At 27.0% G+C, this 15,569-nt stretch overlaps 1 protein-coding gene across 3 annotated transcripts in view; it reads right to left on the bottom strand.

Annotated features, from left to right (window-relative positions):
- Positions 1-15,569, bottom strand: part of LOC119687995 (sodium-coupled monocarboxylate transporter 2) — a 28,166-nt gene that overhangs the window by 12,133 nt on the left and 464 nt on the right. The window contains exon 2 of one of the 3 annotated variants that reach the window (XM_038102585.1): positions 7,119-7,254. The exons of 1 other annotated variant lie outside the window; for it this stretch is intronic. In XM_038102585.1, coding sequence (XP_037958513.1) covers positions 7,119-7,231 — 113 coding nt within the window. In that variant the 5' untranslated portion in view covers positions 7,232-7,254. Of the gene's footprint in view, positions 1-7,118; positions 7,255-15,569 lie in introns of those variants that run through there. One more of the 3 variants, XM_038102587.1, reaches the window with a different exon arrangement.

Raw genomic sequence — 15,569 nt, 5'->3', positions numbered from 1 at the left:
ATATGTACATTTTGCTTGAAGGACGATTAGACCATGAAATATTTTTTATGTATTTTTCGCGACTTCTTGAGTCTTGACATTGTAAATATTACAACTACCAGTTTCTTGTTACTAGATTCGAATGAGATTCACAGCAAAACAGACCTTCATGCTTTGAGTGCTCTGTCTCTTTCTACATAGCATTACCAAAAGGTGACTTTAGAGGGTTACTGTCTCAAACGGTGGTTTTCAATGCTTTCCAAGTAATGAAAAAAAATGCATTAGGGCGATTCATATTATTCTGGTTACTTATTACATTTCTTTAGAGCAATGCAGAGCTTTAAATTTAAAAAAAATCGATTTTGAACAATAAATAATGATTTCGATCAGTTGGTTGTTAAGGAAGCTTTTTTGATACATATATAAATACATATATAAATAATAGTTATAAATAATTTTTTTATAAATTTTAAACCGCATATATATACAAATACATATATAAATAATAGTCATAAATTATTTATATATAAATTTTTGAATTGATACAAAAGTATTCGATGTTGTTTATTGAATTTAGTATCTTTGTTTCTTTTATATCCAAAACAATTCTAATTATTCAAATAAAATTGATTTTTATGATTACCCTTATGCTTCAATAAATCCCATACTTCATTATCATATAGTTAGAGGTGATTTTTAGAGTTCTCTTTTGAAATCAATGTAATGTCAAGATAAGTCTGTTTCAGTGGATCAGTATTATTCTCAGGATCAAAACTTCTCTTTTCCCTTTCTAAAATATTTGTAGGGTCATGCAAAGTGTATATGGACTTGACTTGATATGGTGACATATAGTGAGCTTTATTTTAGTTAAATAATATTTTTTATAATTTTTCGTCATAACTGCTTTATTGTTAACAATAGGAGTTTGTATGAAATATTTAGTTAGACTGTATTACTTCATAATAGAGAATATTTTTGCAAGTATATTGTGTAAACTTTTTATCATCAATTCCAGCTTCCTACCGTATGTAAAATTCCACCCGTTTTTGAGTCGCAAGTCTTTTTTCATACATCCTTATTGTATGTGATCCATATTTTATAGCCTTATGTGATTCAAAAATATATTTATTATATACATATATATATTCCATTATAATACCGAGTATAACAAATAAAAATTCAGTCTAATTTATTTTACTCAATTCATATGACACCTAAAGTATAGAGCTTTTTTTTGTAACCGACTTAATGATCGTTGAAAAATCATACTCCAACTACTATAATAAAACTTATATAGGAAAAAAAATATAAGATTTTTTTGTTTATATTTAAATCTATTACTTTTTAGAAAGCATATCATATTGATTAAACTGCATTCAAAATAAAATGCGACCATCATTCATTTAAATTCCTACTCTAAAGTTCACTAGGTTAAATAAATTATAAGCGTTTTGGCTTTGAAAATAGCACACTTCAAATGACGGAAGCTATTTTGTTACTTAAAATTCTAAAATAATATTAAATACCTTAAGCTATATGAAGTACGCAGAGAGCCAAAATACCTCTGAGTATAAAATGAAAAACAAAACGAAAGATGTTAAATTCGTTCAAATCATGTAATTATAAAGGGTGTACAGTTAAGGGGAAACCTTATCAGACAAAAAAAAACTCTCTGAAACATATTATCAAAACACTAATGAAGCAAATAGAGATGCATCTAAACTTATTTCTTGTAATTTTAGCTACGCAATCATAATAAATCATCTATATTAAATAATGTAATCTGGAATGACTAAAGTCTGGATCAACATAACAGGATTAACCAGTAGATTAAAGCATTTCAATTAGAATATGATATTGACATACATATATTTAAGAAATGGACTTTACAAACAAAAACTTTCTAAATATCAAGACCAATACCAATACAACACATTCCACCAATTATTCTTTGATATCAGTCGAGATGACGTTAAATATGCATATAACTTATGCATATACTTCTGTTAAAAATAATAACATGCACAAGTGCGCTCCATCACACAAACCCCGTCGTTAAATTATCCAGAACCACAATTTGCATGTGTCAATGTGCTGGAGATCGAACAAACATAAAATATCAATGCATTCAACAAAAAATTGTTTAAAATAATTCCATTAATAAATTTAGCATCTAACTGGTCTCTAATACTAATAAAAGTTTATACTAAACAATTCCTACGAAAAAAATCGAACACAAATAAAGTCTTATAGTACAGAAAACAACATCGTTGCTATTGTAAATTTGTTGTTTTTTCTCCTACTAATATATAATAAGTTTTTTATACTTAAATATTTGCAAAAATATGTTTGTGATTTAGCTCAAATATATATTAAAGTTAAGAATAAAATTAAATTAGAATTTTGAATCAATAAATGGTGAAAAATGGCCCGTTACTCTTGAAAATGTTTGAAGATAGCTTTACTACAAACATTTCACTCTACGATACTCAAATCTCTTTTTTAAATGATCAAATGTTAAGGGTAAATTTGGGGTTGCTGTGAGCTAAATGCAATCTGTTTTGCTCCTATGTTTCTGGGTTAAAAGTAACAAATTTGGGTTTTACAAAGTTAATAAGGAATTTATCATATTAAGAAATACGAATTTCTTACATCCTTCCCCGTATTCCCCTACTTTGTGGTCAAGAAAATAAAAGATTTTAAAAACATTTTTAAATGGTTTGTTGTCTACGAAAGATTTAGATCACGGACGTAGCCAGAAATCGGGTTCAATAGACTAAATGTGTCTGAAAACTAAAGAATTTTTGTTTTAATAATTTTGTTTTTTAAATGTGTTAATTGGTCAATTGTTCAAATAATACACTTTTTTATTTCGGCTATATTCTATAGTCATTTTCAGAATAACATAGGTACTAATAATATAGCAATAATTATATATAAATTTCAAAATAATTATAAAATACATTAACTATAAGATAAAAAATACATACATAATATATGGAGAACTTCTTTTTATAAAAACTGATGAGCAAGTAAAATAATTATTAATGAATTCTGCAAAATATCTTATATATCATTTATAAGAAAATAAGAAATCTGATCATAAAATCAAATCGAGGATCTAGTTTCACTGGCATATTCACGGATGGGGCCCCTACCCCCAGTGACAAAATAATACATAATACAAAAAGTTAGTGAACTGTAAAAATAATACCAAAAATAATATTATAAAATATTACTTCTGCCAAATTTTATTAGTAGGTCTCCTCTTGGATAAGCCCATGACTGAAATTGTAAATTTCTTCAAAAATTATTCGTTTTAAATTTGAACTCTCAAAATCAATTTGTTTGTAAAATAAATTATAGCAAAAAACGTTTTATTGGTTTTTATTGAATTCTTTCTTATCTCCATAAAAAACACGTTTCGCTTACTAAGTCATTAACATTGTTATTGGTTAGTATTTGATTTCGAGAAATGATTAATTATTTAAAAATAATCAATAAAGACTTTCACTTTACTTGATTATAGCTAATCAGTTTGTGTTACCGTTTTTATTGGGGATTTTTTTTTTTTTAAATTAGGTAGTGTTAGAGCTACAAATAATAAATGGACTATTAAGACTTAGTGTGTGGTTAAAAATTATATTAACTAATAAAAACAGTCAAATTACTCCGTTGATAACAGGTTTTTGACCTACTAACACTGGATAGAGAAGGAGAAGCGTCACAGTATGTGAGAGCAGATAAGCTATGTGAGAAGAGATAAAAGACTGTTATAGTAAAATTAAATAAGTAATTTTTAAGATATACGTATCCAAAGGTTAAAGTTCAAATTTATTTTATTTATTAATACACATTTGAAGAAGTATATGTGGAAGTAGATATACTAATATATATATATACATATATATACATATAAATATATAGCAAAATGAGTTTGGGCGACTATTTGAGTACTTTGCAAAGAGTATATATATATATATATTATATATATATATATATATATATATATTATATATACTTTTGGCAAAGTACTCAAATAATCGTCCACATTTATAGAACATTTTGCCATTTCTATATATAAACGTTATAAGCAATCTTCAAGATCGCAAATAATACGCAATTCATCCTTTGTTTGCTTATGGGAGAGAATAAATGCAAAGATAAGCATGTTATAATATATGTTATATATAAAAAACTAAGAGTTAAGAAGTGAATAATCAGGAATTAAAATTTTGGTTGAAAAAAAAAATTAAGTAAATTTTGGTCATGAAACTTGATCTTAAAGCATATCAAAAATATTGTTTATTTTTTGTTTTGTGAACAGTTATTTTTGCTGTCTAAATAATTTTTTTCATGAGCCGACTTAAAATACTTACGAAAATTGAGAGTAATATGTGATTGATGTGACTGAGTTTTTGTATTTTAAATAATAAAACATCTTAGAGTATCGGTGCGGATTTATCTTACGGATAAAAATGTCTACAGTAGACATCATGTTCTTTTATTATTATTTATTTATTATTATTAATAAATATTATACCTAACCATTTATCTTAGAACATCTAAATAAAACATTAAATATTAAGGTGATCCTACTAGCAACGTTTCCATTCAAAATTTAAAGATAGAGACTTCAATGTTATATTCGTCACATTATATACTATATATACGATTGATGATTATATGAGCTTAACTACTAAGTCCTTTTCACTGAAAATTTTATAATCAGAAGTTTTATGAAGCCTAACAGGCACGTAATCAGGGAATGGACATAAACGACTAAAGTTCTCTACAAATTCAATCGATACACATAAATACAGCGTCCAAAACGATAAAAGGAGTATGGGCGGGAGTATATGGAGTTAAATCAGAAGCGAAAATATTTGCGAGTATGAGTCAAGAAAAAAGTTTTTCAGGCAGAAGAACATGCAATTAAACTATGTCTAAAGGAATATAAAGGGACACCCATCACAGGAAGAAACATATATATTTTCTCTGACAGTAAATCAGCAATCCTAGTACTATGCTCACCTCGAGTGACCTCAAAACTAGTGTAGGAATGCCTTCGCCTTCTTAAAAGCCTTGTTGAATGGAACAGGGTTCATTTAATATGGATCCCAGGACACAACGGATTTGAGGAAAACGAGAAAGCAGATGAAATAACCAGAAAAGGGGCGGCCTCATATCTTATTGGGCCACAACCAATCTGCGGTCCTTCATGAAGTTTTTTTAAATTTAAAACTAAGGAATGGCTGGAAAGAGCAGCTAAGACTAATTGGGATAATGTAATTGCATGCAGACAAGCTAAGGAATTCATGCCGAATCAATCGAAAGCCAGAACTAGGGAGCTTCTAATGCTGAACAGAAATGCCATCCGACTTATCACAGGGTTTCTCACTGCACATTGCGGAGTAAAAAAGCATCTATCGAACCTAGGTATTACAAGAGACAATAGCTGCAGACTTTGTTGTGAAGAAGAGGAAACAGCAGAACACATTCTGTGTCAATGTGATAGTCTCGCCAGACTCAGACTTCGGTACATACCAACTGCTTATCCACTTATAACAGAATTAGACAACATCTCTCCAAAGGACATAATGGCGTTTTTAACTGCTACTCGTCTATGGAGCTAAACCCGCGACATGTTTTTAATCTACTACAATTACGCAAAGTTTGTTTTGGTGTACTGGTAAAACCACATTATTTTATTTTTATGGTATACCAAATAAATAAATTTAAATTGATAAATTAATAAAACTAAATTTAACATTGTAACCGTATGTTTATTTTTTTGTTTCTGCGGCCCCCAATCTATACAGTAATTTGCATTACCCCGCGATCGCATCTGGTTTAGACAGCACCATGGCGGTGTTAAGTCTATCTAAGGATAATAAACAAAATTTATTGTAGTGGTTTTCTATCCAAAAGGCGGTCTTAGGCCAACGCACTTGAGAACAATTGTATATAGTCAAGGTATAGAAATTTATATATTTATAATATATAAATAAATATAACATTTATAGACAAGAGTTCTACTTTCATTAAAATTTGTATAATCCTTTTAAGTTTATTAAGTACTAAATAAGTATTCTTAGACATAGATCCTCCGTCTTGACCTTGAGAAACTATGTCCCAGCAAATATAAATTTATTGAAGTGACGCTGGACAATGACTGAGTACATCCCAGCATACTATAACGAGCTAAGGAATTCGTGTCGTTACATTTCCAATAGGAAAATAGAACTTAAAAATCGGTTCGTGCGATAATAAATAATAAATTATCGCTCGCATTCTTGGTGATTATCCAATAATTTGTTAAAAAGGATACTCCTGCTGCGTTATTGTGAATTAATATCTTAGATTTTCGATTATTTATAGATTTTGTTTAGGAATATCTATTTATCTGAGTTTGTTATTCTTCTACATATATTTTCATATATGATAATACAAAATAACATTAAAATTTACATTAATAAATGTTTGAACTTTTGCAGTTTTTTAAGACTCAAACACTTTCTATGGTAAAAACACAGAAGTCACTTACCTGCCCATCCTATACAATTAAGGGATTTCTTCAGTAATGAACTGTATTCTCAAATATATTTTCTGAAGTTTTCAGATAATATAATATTTAAAAAATTCAAATATAATTGAAATATAATACTAAAGGTTTATATTATTATATATGGAATTTATTGGAAGAACGTGAATAGCGTATATTGTTTCAGTGTCATGTAGATATCAACTAGAGTAATTATATTAATTAACTTTTTTAAAAGTAGTGGCTACAGCTATCATTGTGAAAACTTAATGATCCATTAAAAAACTTCTTTATATATATAAAAAACAATAGACACTCATCAACTGTCTATAAAGTAAATTTCTCACGTTCTGCTTAGAATATATAGCGATTATTTAGTCTGTAAGTATACAGTTTTGTTATTTATTGTACTTTAAGCATGTTTTCATTCACACATTTCGAAAAGTATATAATTTAAAAATCATTTAAATTATTTAAAATTTTAATATTAAATATATTCCATTTCCTTGAATAAGACAATAAAAACAGAGTGCATGCATTTGATAGGCTTTGTGAAACAATAATTTTTAAATAATACCATATATATTAGACTTACTTAATGGGATCATCCATACTATTGGTTTTTTTCGAGTTTAATACGTTTGAATTTGATTTCGTTTCGGAGTCTTGAAATACTTTCGAATTCTTTTCATTGAGGTTCATTTTCATTTCTACATAGAAAATTACATAATCTACGAAACAAACACAAAACGTAACTTATGATGTCAAGTTTGGTTTATTAAAAAAGGTATTTATTTATATTATGTATTATCTATATATATATATATATAATATAGCCAATAATGTATATATAACAGTTTAAAATTGGGCAGATTACTCACTTTCCATGAATGCTTAGTTAAATTATTCTCCAAATTATACTTGAAATTCTTCGAACATATATATACAGCCCACTTCCAGTCCGAGTTCTATAACTCTAATTTCTATAACTTGAATTTTCTATAACTCCAACTAAATAGAGTACAACAGGGTTTAGAGAGCAAATTGCATGCAATTTACATACATAAAAATTCTTTAACTCGAAGTCTTCATAAGTTGACCTATTCTTTTGCAAAATGGTACTTCGAGTTATGGAGGTTTGACTGTATATATAATATAAAGTCGGTAATGTATATATAACAGTTTAAGGTTGGGAAGATAACTCACTTCCTATAAATGATTGATTAAATTATTCTCCAAATTATTCTCACAGTCAAACTTCCATAATTCGAACTCATATAACTTGAATTTTCTAAAACTCCAATTAAACAGAGTGCAACAGGGTTTAGAGAGCAAATTATATATATTCACAAAAAAAATTTATTAACTGTAATATAAAATCTGTAATGTATATCTAACAGTTTAAGACGGCGAAGATTGCTCATACATTAAAACAAATGGTTAAATAATTCTTCAAATCATTTTCATTTCCATATTCAAGCTCCTGTACTTCTATTATAGTCTTGTCTCTAATTCTATACAAAATGCACATTAGCTACATTGTTAGAGTGCGATCCAGCATGTTACCAAGAAGAAGCAAGGATTTAAGAAATTGATGAATTAAAGTATTTCCAAAATAAATCGAAGAACTATATTTATACATATGCGTTTTCATTACTAACATAATATGACTGTTTAGCAAGATAACATATTTTACATACATTTAATTACTGAAGTTATCTGAAAGCCCTTTTAAATCAATTTCCAACATAAATAAGCTGTATAAAATATTTTCTTGCGTGAAAGCAGTGGATCGATTAATATAAAACTACATTAAAATACAGTCCTTGAACGTAATTTTAAAAGGCAAAATGAAAACTTTTATAAAATACAGTATATAATATATACCTATATACTTTAATTAGAACAATTGGTGAATAAAAAATTCTTCAATAATATATATATATGTAAGTATATTATAATATTATATATTATTGAAAAATATATATATATATTATACAAAACTATTATATTATTAAAAAATTATATGATATATATATGTATATCATTTAAAATTTATTTAAAATTATACCAAGATATTGGACCTTGGCAGTAGTTTAAAAATGAAAATGTTTGAAAACAAGCTCTATATCTAAGATATAGTTAAGTGGAAGATAGTTATGAAAAAAGCAGATCGTATTGGAGATAAAAATACGTTGTATATGTATCTGAAGTCGCTTCTTATTGTTATAAGTAGCTTTCATATCAAAATGTTTAATTTTATGAAGCGTTGTATTTCGAAAACTGAGTTTTATTGACATACGAATGTAAAGTAATAGAAGAATTTATTTGAAATAAACATCTTCATGAAAATCCGTAATCAAAATAAATAAAATTTTTAAGTGCATTCGCTTGTATTTGAAATTTTATTATTCACTCAAACAAATGGGTTTTAAAATGCTTCGAAAGCATTTTCATATTAAATTAATTAAGTGTAATTGGAGTGCATGATATTTAGATGGAAACTGTCATCAAAAATTTTATGAACAAAATAAGCATGAATAATTCCCTATCGTTTACAATTAAAGGGAGACTCGGCTTATCAACTTAAGAACTTGGACTTTCAATAAAAATAAATAAATTGTGTTGATGCCAAGAGTAGAATAAAAGTTGCTTTGTTGCCACATTTTTTAATTAACACAAATAACTTACGATTTTATGTGGTATCTAATTAAGATTTTTGAGTATATTCACTACTTTAAAAAAATAATTTATTTTATTAAAATATTTTTAAGCTGTAAATGTTAAAAGATTATAAATTACATATTAAAGCTTACAATTCAGCAATGAAGGCAATGAATCTCAAGTTTTTGGATACATGATTTTGCGATGCTACGATACTTACGTAGCTAAATCTTTTAATCAACCTCATGATTTATTTATATTTTACCCAAATAATATAAATAATTCTGATTGTTAGTAATTCTTATATTTAATTATTCGAGTAGAGAACTCGAATGAGCTGTACGGTCAATTAATTTAAAATAACCCAAAAAAAATATTTGTTGTTGCAATTTTACTACTCTACGGTAAAAACCTCTCTATATAAAACGATAGTTTATATTAAGAAAGTAGTTTCTTTCGTCAAAATGAACGTTAAAAATCAATTTAATAATATTTTTTATATAACAAAACTACCATTTGCGCCATTCGATTCGCCAAACCTATGAAGATTTGCCAATAGCCACCATGTCATCAAGTTAAATGACATCCTTGCACTTAATTAGTCCTACAGTTCATTTAAAATTTAAAAAAATAATAACCATTTGTTAAAAAGCATTTGCAATGAAAACGTGGCCACGTCATCTAGGTTAGCCTGCTAAGCCTATATAATATAGAGTCTTATTTATTTGCTATGATGGATTAGACTCATATTACATAGCCGATCTAATAATCATCGGTCAGCACATTTGTTAAGATTCTTAACGAATCGTCAAATTTTCGAATTTATTTAAAGTCGAATATGAGAAGATTATGACGCTTTTTTTAACACATGTCTATTTAGGAAATGGGGTGGTGGAATTGTACCTATGTTAGATAAAGGTCCCAAAATTACCGTGGATACCTACCGTGAAGGAAAAACAACGGTGTTCTTCACAATGCGTGTGTGTATATCACGCCAATGATTGTCCCATTGGAACTCCAAGGAATTCCACCGGTACCAATTGAAATACTTATGTTGAATTTTGAAAGATTTAACTATGAGTTTATTTTGGGTACAACTTGGGAGTTTGAATAATTTTAAATTCAACAATTAGTTTTTCAGCCGTAATGAATTTTCAAATCAAAGAAACCTCAAATTTCTTAACATATTCGATAAATTGAACAGAATATGAAAAGGGCTACTATAAATTTTTAACAAATAAATATACTTTAATTGCTATTTTATTTGTTCTTTCAGATATGACAATGCTTAACGTTGAAATTAATAATATATTCGCTATTATGACATACAGAGATAATTAAATATATGTTCAAACTTCTATAGACTTGCGAAAGGTGCGACTTTAGTATTTATCTTTACTATAAACTTGGTATTAATTAATAGGCGTAGTTTCTAATCAAAAAATTAAATACTTAATAAGTGTTAATTGATGTAATACATTACTATTATTATTTTTACACATAATAAAAAAGATAATTGGAAAAAATCTTATAGATCCATAAAATATTGCTCCACACACAGGTTTGTTTAGATTTGCTTACTTCATCATATACTCATACAATACCAGAATTTCAATAGTAGTTTAATCCATGATAGATAATATATAGAGAAAACAATAACGTATATAAACACTTAACATTTTTATATTATATATATATATATATATGTATACATAATATATATAAATGGATATGAGCGGATATATGACTTTAACTGAGACTGAGTTTAAAACTGAGTTATATTTATATATACATAAAATAAATATGCTTTTATAATTATTTTTGTATATATATATATATATATATATATATATATATATATATTATTATAATTATTTTTGTATATATATATATATTGTAAATATGTATATTCATAGCATATATTTCCGATTAATTTGTCACTTGTTTCAGACGATAAAAATGTAAATTAATTAATTGGTTCTGTTTTTTTTTTTACAATGAGACAACTTTCAATAACAATCGGAAATCGAACTTTGTAACCTTCTGTATCAATGTGCATTTCAAAGAAAATATGTTACTCCATAATTTATGTGTAATAACAACAAATAAACAAATAATAAATAGATTTAAATTTTTAAAAATAATATATACAGTGAAAAACATTTACAGTGAAAACGTGAGTTGAACGGCGATTCATTAAAAACCATCACTATAATTTCACAGAATAGAACATAAGCTTTTCGATATTTTCAGATATATTATTTAAACCCTTTAACTACTAAAACTCATATCTTCTCCACAATCAGAATGTGAACTAATTAATCAAAGCCCACCTATAATTTAATAAATGCTTAAATAATCTATAAAATCGAGGACTTTAAGTAATTGAATATACCTCAGAGTATCACTGTGATGAATAATATTGGAGTTTAAAATGATTGTTATTGCACTGGAGCTAATTTTATAAATTATGGACGCATTGTCCCAGCGCATTGTTGTGCACTGAAGGGTTAAGAATTACAATTAAACTATACAATTAAACAATGTGAAACTATTTAATCTTAAAACTATCTAAGTTGAGAAATCAAAGGAAAACAGATTTCTATTAATATACTACTTCAGCTGATGTTGTAGTTGCCCAAGGAAATGACTCAGTACATTAAAAGATTGCAACACTTCGCAATGGGATGGGATCAGGAAGAGTAGAATATTCTATTAAATTATTTCTATCCCATATGCCAAGCTGAGGCGTACACATGATCGAAGAAGTGATGGATGTAAGATGTTGAACCCCACCATGTTGAACACTTATGTAGAGATTTCAGCTTCTTATTTTATTTAAAAATAGTAGGAGTAGAGTTATAATTAATTCTACTTAATAATCCAAACTTCTCATATCACTTTTAGTTTGTATAATAGAACCGCAGCAGGTGGGTGTTAGATGTTGAATCCTATCTAAATACAGGGACTAACTTCTGTTTATTTATTTATATAAAATTTTATAAACTTTTTGATACAATCAAGAGCACGAATTAAGTGGGGTGAAAGAAGAAAATCCATGAAAACGATAGATATATGATATAATAGACCAATTTATTAAAATAGATGATTGGAGAGTTATTAGAACAGACCTGGCATAATGGTACGTATTGAAGAAGCACTAGTCCACTAAGAATTGTAACATCATGTTTAGAAAAAGAATTCAGTAAAGATATTATTCATTATTTTATTTCTAAAAAAAATAATTTCCTATACATACAGAATAAATATATATATTGAATTAAAATAACAAATAATATTTTAATGCTTAATTTAAAAACATTAAAAAACATATTTATTTTGTAAAATATTGAATAAAACTTCTATGAAAAATAATTTAAAAAAATTTTGAATTATTTTATTTTTTAATAATGGCAGGTACGTATAAAAAACTAATTTCTTTAAAAATATTTTAAAAATTAAAAATACCTATACGCTCTGCTTTTTATTAAAAAATATTTAAAAAATTTATATTATATTTATTAAAATACATTTGAAACAAGATTAAATGAAAATTCATAATGGACAAAGTAATTACACAAAATGAGTGAGTATACTCGGAGATATACTTAAACAACCTATAATTTCTTTTTAACCAAGGTATTAACATGTCTACCATCCACCATTTCGATTTGCCAGTCACCTAGTTAAACAATGAATTTAGTAAGTTAACTATTTTCAATAACATTTTCTACTATGCTATCTGCCAAATACTTCCCGAGATATCGAGATTTTGAGTTGTGAAGTTTTATATTATTCATACTAATAAAAAAATTGGGCACGCCACCTAGGGCTTATTGGTATATGCAATAAGCACATATTTTTTGTTAATAGTTTTTATGAAAAAACTAAATAGTTTCTCGAAAACTGAACTGTATATATAGTATAATAAAATAATATATAGTAATATATAGTATAGTAAAAAAGTTCGTTTAAAATAGTCGTTTTACTAGAATTCCCTGACAAATGAACAGGCCCGCGAAATCGGAATCATGCCTAGGAACTTTCCGGTGTTCCAACTTAATTATGTTTATCTTCTCTTAAAAACTTTTTTTATTAATTATAAATTAAAATTTCTTTTATTTCCTGTTCTCGTTAACAAGTTCTGCTGTCTTGTGTTATTAATTTTATTGTCATTAAACCTTGAAGCACTGGACTAATTTTTGAAGACTAATACAGGTGGACAATTTTTTCTTGAGATCTCACTAGATAATCGAAAACTGTGTTACTGTGAAAACTTCAATCCGTCGTGGAAATAGTCTTAAAGATATACCTTAAGACGGATTGATTTAAATGTATAACGGTCAAATTCGTAAACGAGATTTATATTTAGTTAGATTCAAATGTATAGCGGCTATTGATGATATTTTCGTATACGTGAAAAGACCTTAATGTAGGAATTTTTTAAAATAATATGCTCTCGTCGTGTAACTGAATTTTGTTACATTTTGTTAGGTATTTTGAATGTCTTCGATGACGGATGGATTCATTTTCAAGGGTGTAAGAAAAAATTTATACATACAGTCAAACCTCCATAAATCGAAGTATTATTTTGCAAAGAAAAGGTTTAACTAATGGAGATTTCAGGTTAAAGAATTTCATGGTAAGTATATGTAATTTGCTCTCTAAACCTTGTTAGTTGGAGTTATAGAAAATTTGAGTTCGAATTATGGAAGTTTGACTGTATATCGCAATTGACGAATTTATTAACTACCTCACAATTATGTTATCTTAAAATTGAAATTTAATATCTGAGCATAACGGTATTCCTTTTAAAGAAATCTCTATTACTGATTGGAATTTAAAAAAAATTAACCAATCAATCAATTGATTATTATCGTAAAAAATATGCAATTATCATTTTTAATTATTTGAAAGATTTATATTTACTTTATAATTTTACAATCTAATAAGTATTTATATAATGTAAAAATTTCGTTTCTAATATTAAGAAGCAACGAAAACCGTGAAGGACCTAGGATTAACACAATACTAAGTACCAACGAAAACCGTGTAGGAAGCAGGGTGAACAAAAAAAAAACTAAATGAACATTACAATAACAAATATTATAAATTTTGGTTACTAAAATTACCGGATGATGATTATTCATCACTAAATAGTTGATCACATTTAAAGAAATGAGTTGATTTTTTCTAAATATTAACAAAGTTCTGTGTTCATCCAATATAGTCCTGGTGGGATACATCGTCAGTGATAAGTATTGTATTGAATAGAGAAATATACGTTTAAAAAATTTCTGTATCACTATTAGGTGAAAAGAACACCAAAGTCATAGATTTATGTACTAATAAATTGCAAATGATGAGAAAAAAATATAGTCCAATACAGTCCTAACAGGCTGCATACCAGTTATTTGTGAAATTACGACTATCTATACTTTTTTAACCGTATTAACTTACAGTATTGTACTGAGAGTTTAATAAAAATAAGACGATTAATAGAAATAAGATAAGATTTATATGCAAAGAAACTGCAAATGAAGAGAAAAAGACGTAGATCTAATCTATATTATTTAAACTCACTCCTTTACAACGTCAATAGGAATTAATTAAGTTATATATCAAGGCAACTAGGCGAAATCTAGGCGAAATGGTGGAAGATCTGTGTAGTGTGAAGTGCACAGTTTCAGTTAAAATTGTATTATTAACTTTTGTTAGAAGAGATAAAGATGTAATAAAGAGAAAGAGGTTATAGATCTAATATATGTATATTATTTAAGCTCCTTTACAACGTTAATAGGAATTAATTAAGTTATATTTTAAAGCAACTAGGCGAAATGGCGAAAGATCTGTGTAGTGTGAAGTGCACAGTTTCAGTTAAAATTGTATTATTAATTCTTGTTTGAAGAAATGAAGACGTAATGAAGAGAAAGACCTAATAGATCTAATATATATTAAATAAACTCACTCCTTTACAATGTCAATAGGAATTGAGTTATATTTCAAGGCAACTAGGCGAAATGGCGAAAGATCTGTGTAGTGTGAAGTGCACAGTTTCAGTTAAAATTGTATTATTAACTTTTGTTTGAAGAGATAAAGATGTAATAAAGAGAAAGAGGTTATAGATCTAAAATATATGTATATTATTTAAACTCCTTTACAATACAATGTCAATAGGAAATGAGTTATATTTCAAGGCAACTAGGCAAAATGTCAAAAGATCTGTGTAGTGTAAAGTGCACAGTTCAGTTAAAATTGTTTTTTTTTTATATAAATTTGTGTTTTGTGTGTATTGCAATGGAAACATTTGTACATTGAAAGGTTTAATTAGATTTCAGTTATATTGCATGCAACAAAATATACATTTCCTCCTCTTGGGAAG

The sequence above is a fragment of the Teleopsis dalmanni genome, chromosome X, assembly GCF_002237135.1.
Source record: "Teleopsis dalmanni isolate 2A chromosome X, ASM223713v2, whole genome shotgun sequence".
NCBI classification, from domain to species: Eukaryota; Metazoa; Arthropoda; class Insecta; order Diptera; family Diopsidae; genus Teleopsis; species Teleopsis dalmanni.
The sequence above is the reverse complement of the archived record's forward strand: the minus strand, read 5'-3'. Positions and strand labels throughout refer to the sequence as shown.